Here is a 16,108-nt window from a genome sequence, read left to right as displayed (position 1 = left end):
TTTTTTCCTTTTTTAACTGTGCATGTGTGCCAGCTAATGCCTTACTCAGTTTACAAAATTTAAATCTATTGATTATTAAACCAAACGTATATTATATTTATTATATTTGTCAGCCTTTGTATCAAGAGTTAGCAAAAAGGTATTCTGACAGCACCCACGCAAAAGCCCTGGCAGGAGTTTCAGATCATGAAGTATAAAGAGAGAGATAGAGAAAAAAAAAAAAAAAGATACTCTTGACAAGCTTGGAACCCTTCTGGCCACTTTCATAGACCTTTGTAGGCCTGAACACACAGAGCCTGATTATTTGTGTGATTGTTTCAGAAGTCACTAAATTAATTTGAACCCGCGTATATGTGATTATATTTTACACGCCGAGCGGGACACTCAGATGGCGAAAATGAGCCACTTTTATTGGCCCTCTGGCATAGCAACAACAAAGCTGACAAAGGTCAAAAGGTTAGGGTGTCCCCTGCCTTGTTCCGTGTGGCGCTGCCTCTGCGAAAGCAGCTCAAACCGAGTTACGCACATCAGAGCTATTTGCAAAAGCGCTAATCAAGTTTAAGCAGCTGAAAGTTGGTGGTGAGACGCTCCAGGTTCTTTTCCCTCTTCCCAAATGAAAAGTAAGCTGCTCGGTGCTCGGAGTGGCAAATCATATCCGTGTCAGTTCAAGATATCCTGTTCGATCAACATGACGGGGGGGGGGAGGAGTAAGTAAGTAAATAAATAAATAAAAGTCTGGGGCATATACAGTGCTCAAAAGTAGTTCTAGGACACTTCAATCATCAGATTTTTAGAGTTATTTAATTTGGTAATGTATCGTGGTTTTAAAGTTGTGCTTTACTCTACTCAAAAGCACCATTGCAGCTATGACTTATGACTGAGTCCAATTGAGTGACAGCAAGCTAGAACAAGCGAGTTCACCTGACTTGCTTCAAAATGCCGGGACACTATTCCAGAAGTCCATGTTCAAAACAGATTTCGGATCACACTATTCTGAAAGTCAGACTTAAAGAGTTAAATTACTCTTAAAAAAAAAAAAAACCTCTTGGTAATAAAATGTTACAGATACGGTAATAATACTACAAATACCATGAAAGTTCCAAAATAAAGGAGGTGCCTAAGTGGGGGAAAGAGACGGGACGTAGTCCAAACCTGCCACTCTGTTCATTCCTACAAGAAATTCCAAGAAGCGTAGCTGAGCAGCAGTTGTGCAAGCTTCTGCACTCGATGGCTAGAAAAGCTTAATTACTTATGGGGATCGTTTTGAGGTTGGTTGTTGTTGCTAGTTAGTACATCTTTCCAGACAGCTAAGAATGAGCAAGATGATCTCATCTTGGCAAATAATGATCAAAATGGGATAAAAGATATCCGAAGATACTTCTGAGCACTGTATAGCTTTGAGGTAGACGTTGGGGGGGGGACCAAAAAGCTTCTCAACGTTTTGTGTTTTCTTGTTTATCTGTGGTCTGCGCGTTCACTCCTGCACGACTCTCTGCTGGGTCCTTGGTACGAATACGAATTGCCACCCCCTATTTATTTGCTCTGAGTGTAGTCTGTCCGGAGAGCAGAGAAATGCCTAGAGCTCCTTGCTTTAAAAGTGCTTCAGATCTTCACTCTTTTTTCACGTTTGTTGTTCCTCTGCTTTGATCTTTTATTTCGTTGCTTGCTTGTACCCACTTTATTGCCTCAGATGCACCCAGCTTTCTTGCTACTGCTCGAAGCTGCACACAGAAATGAGGCTACAGAACAAATACACTCTCTCGCAGATATATTTTCCCTCCCCTCTTAGTGAGGTTAGTGACTTCTGACCTCCCAGTGGCCTTTGGCAATAAAGCTGCACACTCACAGGTTCTTGATCGATCCCTGATTGTACTCATCTGTGATAGTGTTTGGAATCTATCTGTGCGATCAACCACTGCAATAACACTCAATCTGCCCTCTTAAATCTCTCAAATGAGAAAAGAGATTGCACCTGACTGAATCCGTACATGAAAGAAAGTGATGCTACTAAACAAACCTGACACAGCATAGCTGGCTAGGGTACAGCGGCACACCTGCTTTATACTGCAGGAAGAGCCAGAATGATGAACAAGCTATTGTATGTGGGCTTGATTGTATAAGACGTGTGAGTCTGTCCAAGTTTGTCAGCACAGTCAGTTTGATTGAGGAAAGTTTTACAAAAAAGGAAAAAAAGAACTGCTAATTTGTTCAATCTGGAAAAAAAACAAACAAACAAACAAACAAAAAAAAAAAAAGGAATGGAACTGGCGGAGATAAATGGAATCGGAGCAGGAGATGAGCAGGTGTTCATCTCTCACTCGCACTCGTTCTCTCCCAGAACGCCGAACATGTTGAGAGTGAAGCCTTTGCTCTTCCTGTCGCACCTCACGGTCTCGTCTTCGTCGTCTCCGTCGGCGTCGTCGTCTGCGTCTCGGTCGTCCTCCTCCTCTGGCTCGGAGCTCGATTCGTCCTCCTCCTCCTCCTCGTCCCTCTCGCTGCTCTCCTCCTCTTCCGTTCTGCGGCCCTGCAGAGCCACGATTTCAGCCAGCTCTGGGTGCGATTCCCACTGATCTGGAGACAGAGTGTTGTCAGGACCCAGTGTGCACTGTGCAAGGAGGTCTGTACAGTAAGGATGTGCATTGTGATTCATGACATTTCAGTATCGATACGCGCTGAGGAAGTGGTTTTCGGTTATCATAGGGAGGAGTAACTCCTATATCAGCTGTAAATAAACTTTCCCCCTGTTTCTGCCATGTGTGCTTGAACAAAGTAATTCAAAGAAATAAGTGAAATATTGAAAGAGCTTTACTGAACACTATCTTGCTACTGGGCATGTAGTTCTGGTTTGTTTTAAGATCAAACGAAATTCAGTCTGAGGCAGCGAGCGTCATTATTGACTTCTACTGCTGATGAAAAAGCGAATATGCAGGATGCGTCTAACTTAAGTGAGTCAGCATTGTGCTGAACGAACTGCTGTAGGCAAGCCTGGTGTTGCATAACTTGCCCCTCTTCTGTTAAACAGACTCGACTTTTCTTCATCCAACGTCGCGTACTCCCTGATTTCCAGTGGTACAACATGACGAGGACACAGAATGATTTCAGTACTCTGTTGACTGACTACTCAGTTAGAGACTGAATTTCTGAAAGGCCATGAAACACTGCCCCGCTCTCATGTTCAGAGATGAAAACTCCTAAGCAGTTTCAGGGACTGTAGCATCTTTCCCAGGAGAACATTAACAATTTTAACATGTGATTCTAATATTACACAGGAGTAACTGCAGTGGAATTAGTCATATTCAAATCTTGTACTGCTCTCTAGTTAGTCTGATTTATTTGTTTAAAAAAAAAAAGTGATGCTTACCATAACAAGGTCAAAAGGTCAGTTTCTACTAAATCCACAAAACCCCAGAAAAATCCAAGAGTCCAGTCTAACTTTCTAAAACTCTGCCATCGCTTATATTCTACAGGAGTGGTGCTTGGTACTTGGACCCCAATGATTGCCACTTGTGATGCCATTAGTAGACGGTTGTTTAGCTCTAATAGCAGCTGCGACAATTCACATAAATCAACATCTTCTACTCACGTTTTCCTGAAGAAAGACTTGTGACTCTCAGAGAATGTGGCTCCCTTTTCACACTTTTGATCAGTCCAAAAAAAGTTAAATAAATAAAAAAAGCCTATATCTGTGGGTTGGGTGAACAATGACTGAGGTGCTACTGTGCTCCGTTTGGGGGAGAGGAGGGGCGCAGTGCGGTCTGTAAAACACTCAATAAAAACCATTCTATACTCTTAAAAATGGTTCATCAAGGGTTCTTTAACAAATAAAATGGTTCTATACAGGATCATGGAAGGACCCTTGCATGATTAAAGGGTTCTTTGCATCGTTAAAGGGATTGATGGAGACTGTGCTGTAGAAGGTTCTATATAGAAGCTTTTGGTAAAGGGTTCTGTAAAGCACCAAAAAGAGTTCTTTGTATTGTCACAATGTAAAGCCTGTAACAATAGAAGAACCCTTTTTGGTGCTTTACAGAACTCTTCACAAAATGGTTCTATATAGAATCACATAAAACACATTCTCCATTGATTAGACAAACCATTTCACAACGGAAAGAACCCTTCAATCATGCACAAGGTTCTTTGAGTATTCATGGCTCTATATAGAACCACTTCCTTTACTAAAGAACCCTTGAAGAACCCAAGAGTGTGTTGTTTAAGAGTGTAGTTGTAGATTTATTATCATAAATGCCAAACAGAAAACGGACGCTTTTAAGGTCACATCTGACCGACAGCTGATTTGGTCCGACTCTGAAGTTGAGACGACACTAAATTCCCAAACCGTCGTCACCCCTGAGCAGCTTTTCAGTCGGCAGCTGTGGCAGAAGAACAGCTAAACAACCTGGAATCAGCCAGAAATGAACCCAATACCATTCGCCAAACTAAAGGGGCTGTTAGAAGCTTTACAGACCGGCTGGAACAAAACAACATTAATACTGATCTGGAAAAAACTGAGCTGAACTTGATATTGCGGCAGTCCGATTTGGTCAGACTCTGAACATCAGATGGCACGTTTAGCGAATGGTACTGGGTTCATTTCTGGCTGATTCCAGTTTGTATAGCTGTTCTCCTGTCATAGCTGCCAACTGAAAAGATGCTCAGTGGTGATGACGGTTGCTGGAGCTGGAGAACGAAGTTAGTGAGCAGAGTTCGTTAATTTGATGTAGCAACAAGCTGCTTGTTAAGGAACTGAACACACACACACACACCCACCCACCACCTAACTCGCTTATCCCTCTGGGTCGCAGGAATGCCTAATTACTGTGATACATATTATGAAAATATCTTGAAGTATCTTGATGTAATACTTTCCCATATTTCCCACCCCTTTTCAAGATTTTCTTTTGCGATACTGATTTTTTTCACCTAGCACCAGTGCAATCACGCCAAAAAGTGCACAAACAGTAAACAAGCAACATGAACTCAGTGACTGGTTTGCCTCTGACCTTTGTTCAGCGCATATCCTGGCGGCCGGAGATACAGACAGAGACGTCCGTCTATGGCCAACCGCAACAGACTGTTGGCTGCCCGATAAACGTCGTTCCGTGCTGCCTTCGCAGTTTTATATCCTCTCCTCTCCGCCCACGCTATTTATATGAGTAAGAGAGCGAGAGCGAGAGCTAATGAGAAATATGTTTCATAATGATATAAACACCTCCTGCAAGACAACATGAATGAACAGAACAACCTGATCCTGACAGGAAGATTTGGAAACTGATTAAAATTTGCATCTGTTTAATATGTTTCGATATTTTGAAAGATTAAGATATGCTTAAGTCTGGAGACCACAAATCTCATGCTTTTAATACAGTCCGCCGTGAGTAAAAATGTGGATAACAAGAACACGAAAAACGTACCTTCACATACATCCCAGGCTGTCCAGTCGTGATCCTGTTGCGTGCAAGGACTCTGCTCAGGGTGTGTGAGTCTCAGTACGGAGAGAAAAGGAGTGCGCTCACACAGAAAGCCCACTGAGCTGTAGGGCTCCTGCAGCTGGGACACCGGGTAGATACCAGCCAGAATCTGACAGGAAAATAACATCAGTCTTGTCAGACTCGTTTATTCAGCTTTTACAGGCATAGTCGTTTCCATTAGTCCAAGTTGGCAGATACTGTAGTGAAAAAACTCTTATAAAGTTGATGCTAGTCTTATTCTACCATCTGAATGGCCTATTTATTGTAGGCATGAGCAATTTTACTTGAACTTATTGTTCCAGAATCCTGTCCCACATTCGTAGTTTGGAACGGTAATCAATGACCACTATACATGTTTAAAGATGTGAAAGAAGCTGTTCATGAAACAGGTTCTGATGAAATTTATATAGAAAAGACAGGTAATGAAAAACAACATGTTTCTAATCATTTCTGTGGAACCTTCAATTAAGTTTGAAAAGTAGAAGGATGTATTCCATAAAAACCAGAAACAAAAAAAAAAAAAAAATCAACAAAAACAAAGAAAACCCACTAGTACTTTTCCATTTTTCTATAGCAAAGTTTTGGGCAGTAGGCCATTATCATTACTGCTATTGAGTGCTGATCAGCTCACTGGCTGAGGAAAGCATTGATGCCATGAACGTATATAGGACAAGTTATACAGTCTTGGGATTAAAAGCACTCAAAAGTAACAGCTGATGTGTTAAAATATTTATGCTCATCTATGTTTAGATAAATAGTTGATTTTTCCTCATAAACATTTTTGAGCATCGACAAAAGACCCATAGAATTGCATTCATTTTGGACCTGCACAGGAGCGCCCTCTAGTGTCTGGCAAACCCAGAAGACATTGTTGAGTGTCAATTCTTCTCACTACACATATTCTGATTCAAACTTAACACATCTGACCAGCCGTGGGCACTGCAGGAGACCATTTAGCATTGCCAAATGATAAAATTGATACATGCGTTGCCAAATGATAAAAAAGTGTTGCCAAATGATAAAATACAGATTTTTAAGGAGCCGTATTAGGCTCCTTGTTTTGTTTTTTTTTGTATTAAATATTCTTTTTTAAATATTGCTTACTATGTTATTTAAGAAAGATCTATTATCAATTTTGAAGGAAGAATATCACCAAACCCTAATGTGCAGTTATTTATCATGGATGTGAGTGGTGTTGTACCTGGAGTTGCTTGTTTACTCGAGAAGGGAAGACGAGTCCTGGACAGTCACACAGTTTAACAGTGGGGGTGAGGTAGTACGTCTGGAAATATTTTGTGTGTCCAGGAGTCCGAGACACGCTTACAACCTTCCGACCAACCAAACTATTTAACACCGAAGATTTTCCTACGTTAGGAAAACCTGCAAGAGCAAAGAGCACAACACTAAGCATATAAGACTTTAGAAATGTATATTGACCCAAAACATTACTGATAATTCTTATATGAAACACAGACCTTTCCAAACTATAGTCCAGCTTAAATATTCAAACTTCCAAACACACATAACTCCCAGCAGAAGTTTAGCCTTACCTATGCAACCTAATGTGAGAACTCCATCCTTATAAAGTTCTTGTGTGGGGCTGTTCATTTCCATAGCAGCATCACTGTGGTGCTCCATCAGCACTGTGTCTGCCCCATCATCAGGCCAGTCCCCTTCTGTTCCCACGGCAACCGCATCCTTCTGTATCTTACACTCCCAGCTACTTAAATCAACTGGTGAACAGAAACAAGCACCGTCATCAGTATTAAAACGATCTTTTAATCTTATCCCAAACATCCACCAAGACATGTTTAGGGTCCAAACATTGGTTCTTTAGTTTTACACTGAATCGACAAGGCTTTTAGTTTTTTAATTACAAGCCTTGTAGCTCCACATATGCCTTCAATCTTCATTGCTAGTGGGCATCTCACCCTTTCCTGCTGTGATCTCTTGACATGACCTCATAATGTGGATTGGTCCTCCTGCTTGGCTCCACCCCCCCTTTCTCCTCATCCTCTTCTTCTGTAGCACTGGGCAAAGTAAGACGAAGAAAAAGAAACACAAACAGCTCAATGAATACAATAACGTAACCCCTGGCTGAAGAACATCTGAACAGGCACGGCCACTTCTTAGATGCATGTGTGATGTGCTCTCACAGGTGCTATACTGCTGTCCTGGGTGAGAGGTGAAGCAGGCACAGTGTAGGTGAGGAAAGTGTTTGGTCATGTAGTGTTTCCATGCCAACACGAGCGGAGCAGGGCACAGGTCAACTTTATTCAGCACCAGAACTACCTGCTTCTGCAGTGGACCTGTAATGTAGTGATACAGAGCAGGAGGAAACTGCAGCACCTAGACGCACAAAGAGAGAAAGAAAGAAGGGAGACCAATATTAATTTAAGTTCTTTTCATTACTCCTACGGAGTAAAATACTTCAAAACTGCTTAAAATTAGCCGTTTCGATGCTTGTGATTTATAGTGAATAGAGCCTTGAACTTGAATTTCAGCCAGATGATTTTCCTGTCGTATTTGGGAGCGAATTTCACCAAAATTTCACTTCGCTTGGGAAGAGAAACAAACGGTACATTGCCAATTAAGTCGATAAAATGATCTCCCTAGGCAATATGCCTAAATATTATGTGGTGTTTGTTTGTTTGTTTGGGTTTTTTTTTAAGTACAAAACCAATTGTGGGCAGGTAAAATCAAGGGATTCATGTCAGCCAGTTTAGGGACAGTTAGACAAAGTTGATAAGGGTTTGATCACAACAAAGGGGGACGAAGGAGGCTTATCAGGGTCAGCTAGACTGTTCTGCCTGATCTTGGAATTAGCCAAGGCTTAGTCTGAATATGCTTTGCAGTTAAATGCATGAAAGAAGACAATCTTTTCCCTCACTTCTTTAACAGTTATTGCAACCAACAGCACAGCAAACTGAAGGCATCCTGATAGCGTAGTGTAGCCAGCCCTCTATCTGGCCCGCAGAATGGCAGCAATGATACAGTGCAACATTATGAGGAAGCAAGAACAGGTCAACATCCACTGTAGCATAAGAGGACATTAGTGTTAGTGTAACGGCAAAAAACCTTAATGTTTCGCAGCTGACAGTATGCGAAATATACCCAACCGCAACAGAAACTGCCAGCATAAATGCTTGAGCAGTGGTTGTTAGAACCTGTGACTATCTAAGCAGGTCAACTATTTCAATGTCTGACAGTCTGTCAGACACATCATACTCCAAAAAGCTGAAAACAACCACTTGGTGATTCAGTACAACAACTGTTCACAGGTGAAAGCGTCACATGCATTATTGTCACATCAGCTAGCTCCACCTGCTGGTTCTCTGGGAAACTGTTCTGTCTGAGCTACAAGCCACTGGGATATCATGCCTTATCTGCATAATCGTACACATTTCACAAACAGTTCTACGCTAGAATCTCCTGAAAACGTCATCATCAATAATCGGTAAAGCACTCACAGGGTGTCTGATATCCACTATGAGAAGAATGATGTCGGACATCTCTAGCACTCTCCATAACTGTCTCCAAGTCTGGGTGGGAGTAAGAATGAAAGAGAGACAAATGTCAAAACATGCAGAAATAAAATGGGTCAACTGGCAATAATGTTAAAACCTGCGTTATACAAGCTGTAACAGTGCCAAATCAGCAAATGCTGATTCAGGGAGATTCACTCAAAAGAAGCCCTGAGTATTCCGTAGTAACTCTCACTAGGACGAAGCAATCTGAATGAAACAACGTGCAATGAGCTCCTCGGCATACGGAGCTTTGAACAAACCAGGATGTCCCTGTGTTGGAGCAATCAGGTAGGTGTTGGACAGCTGTTGCTATGTTTGACCTCTCTGACATTCAGGAATGTACGTTCAGGAACATGGAGCGCCACGTCGAAACGTGTCTGGCAGAAACTGGAGATCGCTTCCAGCATCGCATGTAATGCAATGGATTACACATACGTTGAGGTATGTAGCGTATTTTTTTGGTTCAGACTGCTTCATCCTAACGGGATTTAAAACAGAATATTCCGGGCCTCTTTCGAGTGAACCTCCCTGTAGTACCTCAGCCTTTTATTACTGTTTTTTTTTTTTTTAACCCGGCTCAACAACAACGCTCACCTCTAGATTGTGCTCAAAGTGGCTGAGGGTTCCAGGAGGGTTCTTTGAATAAAGAGACTCCAGAAACTCATGAAAAGATTTCTCCTCTTTTCTCAAGAGTTCTTCTCGCTGCATCCCATAATGCCAAGAGGGCCGCCGTGGGAAATCCAGCCCTGAAAGCAGACACACTGAAACTAAGCAGACCGGAACAGGAGACAGTGATTTAAGGTGGACGATCCAAACTTTTAGGATTAACAAGCAAACGGACGAACTGATGAAAGCATCAATACATGCTACCTAGTAGCATTCGGACCTATCAAACAGGTCTCATCGCTCCGTGCGGCCTGGTTCTGCCTCCTTTGTCAGGAAGGGGACATTTGACTGACGCACACTCTTTGGTCCCTGTTTTAGCACCAAGGTAGACAATCAAAACGATGCTACAACAAAAATGTACTTTGGTTCAGTGACCACTGAGAAATGCTGCGTCAATGACACTAAAGAAAAAATGTACGGAAACGGGGTACTAAGAATTTAAGAGCCCCCCACAATCCATTGCCTATGCCCCTCTGAAAGACAGAGTGTCACGGTGTGCAGGGCATGTTCTCTTCCATTGGACTGATAAAACAACATCTGATCAGAGTGTAACATACAGTGGTCTAATTGTCTGTGGATGAAGCATCAGAAGCTAAAACTATAAATAAAATAGCTTTTTAAAACTGATATAAATCAAACAAACCTTGCTCTTCAGGGAAGACTTGGTTAATGTCCATCTCCAGCTCTCGCTCTGGAACCGGTTGCAGAATTGTGTCCCGGGCCATTTTCTTCCGCTTCTCAACCTCTTCTTTGCTCTCCTTCTCAAAGTGGAGGCGGTATCTTAATACAAATCAAACAGAATTTACTAATCGCTGCCTTTTTTGTTTTCATCAGAGTTTCACATGCTGTTCCAGCTTTTTGAAACTGGGGTTAAACAAGCTGTACCAACAAGTCAGGTGCGTCTAGAAGTGGACAGAAAGTGTACACAGTGCCCCCCCCCCCCCCCAGCAATACTGACCACAAAAGATTATATACCATCAGTAACTGTGAATCCTACAAAGAGCCCCTATGTAACAGGTGATTATAAAGCAACAGAGGGAGTGCGTTACCGTGAAATAACATCACAGCCGGCATGTTGTGTGTGATAACTCATGACCTCCACTGCTCTACAGCTTTCATAGAACAGTTAAATAAAGCAAGAAATTCATTTAATATGTTCTAATGTTCAGTTCCTTCCACCAAATTGTAGCTCCTTAACAAGCAGCTTGTCGCTACATCAGAGTAATGAGCTCCGCCCACTCGCTGCTCAGCCAGCAGTTCCTTCGCCAGCTGCTTACGCTAAAATCCGAAACTGTCGTGACCACTGAGCAGCACTTTTGTTTTTTATTGGGTCAGTTTTATGGCTCAGTCTGATTTGGTCCGACTCTGAAGATCAGACGACACGTCTGGCGTCTGGCAAATGGCATTGGGTTCATTTCTGGCTGATCCCAGGTTGTTTAGCCGACTGAAAAGCCGCTCAACGGTGACGACAGTTTAGTGTCGTCTCATCTCCAGAGTCTGACCAAATCGGCTGTTGGTCAAATGTGACCTTAACAGTGTCCGTTTTCTGTTTGTGAGAAAGTTCAAATGGCTTGAGCGTCTCCTACACCTGCCAAAGTCGTTGCTTAGCAACAGCGTCTCAGCGGAGTGATATAGTGTTCGTGAAAAGCCCGATGTTATGGTGAAATAACAGCACCGTTAGAACGTGTCTCGGTCAGCCTGCGTGGCCGAAACTGTTTTATAATGATAGAATAACTAATAAGAGTACAATTTAGGTGCACACATTAAAGTATGACAGGCTAGGTCATGATATTAAAAGCTCAAATTTCTTTACAAAAAAAAGTCCCATAAGCCAAAACCCTACTATACTCTTACTACATAAACAAGGAAAGCAATCCTACTGGTGGCCACTTGCCAGGCAGCAACCGCGTTCGTTTCACTTCTCCTGCTGAAATATCTCCTTTCGCTTCAGCTCTTGAGTTACCTCTCGGGCGCTCACCTGTTGGGGTCATAACGGCTGTCTCTGGTGCCAGGCTGCTGGTTGATCTTCCTAATGTCTGTGGTCTCACTGTCCGACGTGTCTGACTGTCTGTCCCGTCTCACTCCCCTCTCCACACTCGCATTCCGGCTGTTCTGACCCGAGCCCGGATCACCTTCACAAGCGCAAACAGTTTCACCAACGACATAATCCGTCACACATTCCTTAAAGACGGCATGAAACGGGCATTTACTGCAGAACACAGTCAGTCTGGCATTTCTGGTGTTAATCCCACATGAATAAGAAGCTGGTTTTATTACATCAGAACATAAAGAGGGTCTATGTGAAAAGCTAACAAGCAGCATTTCATTAAAAGCGTGTAATACTCGCAGTCTGTGAAGAGGCCCAGCAGCGGTAGTGCCTTTATATTCTGTGCATGAACCCTTGCATTTCACTCCTCTGCTCACATAAATCCCAAAACTGAACACAGATCTCGTTCGGCCAGTCTCATGAGAAAACGATGTTCATGTATATTTCATTATAGACTATGGTGTCAGAATTACTTCATAAAAAAAAGCAATTAGCAGTCAATTTGCATAATGATAATGCACATTTTAAACCGTACTACTGAGAGCACAGCTACGGATTCTTAATTGTGTTTTTAAAAGTTTCTTAAAGAATTTTCCAATCTTTGAAAAGCAATGCATGATTTATTATTATACAATTAAAGGAGAACTCCAACCATTTTTTCTAAACTCCTGCATAAATAAACTGCCGATATGTAAATCCTGTCACTCAGTCAGTCAAATCAGAATCATTCGCAACGTCAGCGAAAGGAACCAGCGATCCAAAAATGTTTAGTGCTTTTAAAAGCCACCTCAGTTGAACCATCACATAAAGTGGTTGTGTGTTTGCTGAGACACTTTCGGCATAAAGCATACCTTTAAAAGCCACTCACAGCAGAAGTGTACCCTGAGAAAAGCTACTTTTACAGATTTACAACTATTTTACCATTCGTTAACATTACACCTAAAAACTCAGAAGACGTGTGTATGTTCACCGAAAGTTTTGGATAGAAATTAAAACAGCTACAATGCACCATTTCACATTAAACCACTCTGAAAGACATCAAGTCCAAACTATTTTCTTGTTTTCATAAAAGTAGCTCATATCTATGGGACGAGATAAAAGGCTTGGCTAACCAATAAATGGTTCATGCTCAGATAAACAGCTTTCGAAAGGGAAATTCCAGTCATTTTTGTTTCGTTTCTGCCGCAAAGATCTAAGCAAAATCATTCAGAGGGTTCTAATGTGAAATGGTTCAATGTAGAGAAGGCTACAGCAGCGGTGATGGGAACCAGGGGTCAGCAATTTTATTTGCTGTACAAAACGACCGATTAACCTTTGGAGGTGATGATGGTACAACAGTGGTGAGATACATTGAGCTACTATTTTGCCTTACAGCGTTCTGCTCGTACCCCTATGCCATGAATATATCGCTGCTGTTGGAGGAAAACCTCCTATCTACTTGTCATTTTTTCAGTTTTTGAAATAACGTTGCTCTTTACATTGTGCATAAATTTCAAGAAGAACGGACCAAAATAAATGACTAGGAAAGTCTGGTTCTACTGACTTACATTAATAATAAAGTTGTTTTTTCTCCTCGTCTTATAAAGTCATCATTTTAGAGATGCGAGGCTTTATTCTGACAACGGAGATATTTAAAAAAAATACATTTTAGGCCTGAACTTCTCTTCCCAGAACTGTCATACGACAGTCTGTGAGGTGTTTTATAGGAATGAAATTCTTCGGACGTCTGGTTCCCATCACCTCTGCTGTGAACAATTCTAACGCGGCAAGTTTCTCCCGAATGGAGGATTTCACATCGAACTTCTCTGGGCCACTTTGTTTACATCTCAAAGACTGAGTTTCCCAGCAATTCTGAAAAGTCGGCGATATAGTCCTTTAAAGACGCATTTACAAAGCACGGCACTCCAGCTTTGCTTCATCGTTACATAACTCTGCACTGAGTCTGCGCAGTGCGCTCGGCTAGTCCGCATTACCCAAACACTGCTGATGAAGACGCCAAACCACGTTGCACTGCTCAGTCCACTCTATACTCAAATAACAACGCCAATTTCAACGTTATCTTCAGCTCACATGCAGAAAGAGGTCTGCTGTTTAAAGCTGACACCAGCTAGGCTCTCGTAAATTCCTCCTACACCACAGTAACTCGTCCAAGTCTGTCAGTCAAGTTTTCGTGATTGCCAGTGGTTGTTGACAATGTTGTACCCGTCTTTTCTGCATTGTGTCAGCTAACATTGACTAAGCAAATGGCCTGAAGTCAAAACGACCAAACGAACGAGTAGCACCGGGTTTCTCTGAAAATGAACCGTATAAACAGCTGAAGTTGGTTTCCTATTCTCCGGCTTGCTGCTCGAATTTTCCAGTTCCACCTTAAATGGCGCAGCAGTTCCATTCTGGCGCCTCGGGTTCCATTAACCTACCTCAGGCGCCAGCACGGAACTGCTGCACCATTTAAGGTGGAACGGGAAAACTCGAACAAGGGAGCTGGCTCCAGCTTTTTATGAACAACTCGTTTACAGAAGACTAGCAGTACTACATGTAATGGGAAGTCGGGCACCTCCAGCTTCCACACTAATGCCAACACAACACTTCAGCCAACCGTTATTCTGAGTTCAAACTTCAACGGCACTCACCTCGTTTTCTCTCCCGCTTCACTTGAAGCTGCTTCTTTTTCTGTTTGTTACTAAATGGTTTCCTCCGAGGCATGTTCGCCTAAAGGGACGAAAACGGCGAAGACACGACCACTTTGGCTGTTGTTCTGTTTAGTTTGGCTTTAGTTTTGTGTTTATTTACGGCGGGTGAAGTTTCTCCACCACTCTAACGCTACGCATGCTAGCTAACGTTACTTTTTTTTCCCTGCAACTACAGCCAAGCCAGGCGGACCCTACCACTTTTTCACTTTAGCGCTTCGTTTGAGCATACGTTATTCTCGTTCAAATAGGGATGCTAAGAATTCACTACATAATGTGTTTCGTTTCCACGTATTTTGGAGAAAATGGCCATTCACCGTTTGGCTCTCAGCGAGAAATCACTACTGCATACCCCCCTATGTCAGCGCAGTGGTAGCGTCCGGCCGTCATTGAAATAGCAACCAGCTAACTCCAGACAGTGAGTCTATGGGAGGAAAGAGGTGAATCACGGTTCACTGGAGACAATGAAGGGGCGGTCAGTTAGCTATAAATAACAAATATCGACGATGCTGTTACAATGTCAAAGATTTTGTAGGGTCACTAGTGGGCTACGGCGGTCCGAGAGGGTGTGCTGCTGTCGTCGGATGTCATCGTCCTGAATTTCGCTCAAGTTTACCTCGCCAGCCTTATATACTGGCCAAAAGTTTGTGGACACATGAGCATCACACCTACATAAGCTTGTCGGACACCCCCTTTCAAAACCATGAGCGTTTATATGGCATTTGCCCCCTCTTTGCAGCTATATAACAGCCTTCAATCTTCTGAGAAGGCTTCCCACAAGGTGCTGGAAGTGTGTCTGTGGGAATTTGTTCAGTAAAAAAAAAACAAAACAGTGAGGTCAGATATTGATGTTGGATGAGAGGGTCTCACAATTGATGTTCCAGTTCATCCCAAAGGTGTTCCATGAGTCTGAGGTCAGTGCTCTGCGCTCCATCAGGCCGATGGAGTTCCTCCACAACAGACTTGTCAGACCACGTCTTTGTGGACCTCACTTTCTTGCATGGTTTTAAAAGGGATGGCTGTGGTGGCCAGTTTCTTACCCTGGAATCTAACAGGCCCCGTTCACAAGAAACAATGCTGGGTAAAACGAGTTCCAGTAATGCCTTACGGCAGTTATTAACCTCAGAAATACAGCCGTTTGTATCACTTCGGCTCACCACAGAAAATGTGCCACTGTATCTTTGTCATAGTTGTTAAGACTGGAATTCGAGGATGTGTCCAGAATGGTTGGAGAACCAAACACAACAAAGTTCCTTCACAGCTGTGAGAGTACAATAACGTCAGTATATCTTCAGTGTGATACATTGATGGAAAGCTGAAAATAACTGCGAATACGTTACTCGATGCCCGAGACACTGTTTTACGATAATTTAGAGACAAAGGTTTTGGCCTAAAACAAACTAAATGGCACAGAGGTTCATGCAGGGTGTTGTAAGGAAAAATAGTCACCAAAGAAAATATATTATTTCAATGTATCACTATTTTACTATCATCAACCTTACATATATACACTCAGTAGACACGTGTAGGTTCACTGGTGGTTCTGGATGGCAAATAAAATGGCTATATTTGTGTTGTAGACATGGCGACCCCTGGTTCCCATCACCACCACTGTAAAGCGTCTGTAAGCTTCTCTACAATAACCCATTTAACACCAAACCACTCGGAATGATTCAATGAGTGAATTGTGGTGAAAAAAAGAAAAGAAAACTG

The 16,108-nt window shown here is 42.5% G+C and overlaps 1 protein-coding gene across 1 annotated transcript; it reads right to left on the bottom strand.

The window, feature by feature from the left end:
* Nucleotides 1–1,417: 1,417 nt before the first annotated feature.
* On the bottom strand, nucleotides 1,418–14,568 carry gnl1 (guanine nucleotide binding protein-like 1). Its single transcript, XM_017706047.2, has 12 exons — nucleotides 14,339–14,568; nucleotides 11,640–11,793; nucleotides 10,305–10,441; nucleotides 9,590–9,741; nucleotides 8,939–9,010; nucleotides 7,625–7,817; nucleotides 7,400–7,498; nucleotides 7,019–7,201; nucleotides 6,670–6,848; nucleotides 5,412–5,577; nucleotides 5,001–5,141; nucleotides 1,418–2,571 (listed from the first exon to the last, which is right to left on the bottom strand). Exons 1-12 carry the CDS (start codon nucleotides 14,409–14,411, stop codon nucleotides 2,315–2,317), a joined length of 1,806 nt encoding a protein of 601 aa, XP_017561536.1. The 5' UTR covers nucleotides 14,412–14,568; the 3' UTR covers nucleotides 1,418–2,314.
* Between the last annotated feature and the right edge of the window lie 1,540 nt (nucleotides 14,569–16,108).

This window comes from Pygocentrus nattereri, chromosome 3 (genome assembly GCF_015220715.1).
Source record: "Pygocentrus nattereri isolate fPygNat1 chromosome 3, fPygNat1.pri, whole genome shotgun sequence".
NCBI lineage: Eukaryota > Metazoa > Chordata > Actinopteri > Characiformes > Serrasalmidae > Pygocentrus > Pygocentrus nattereri.
This window is presented reverse-complemented; position numbering and strand designations above follow the sequence as displayed.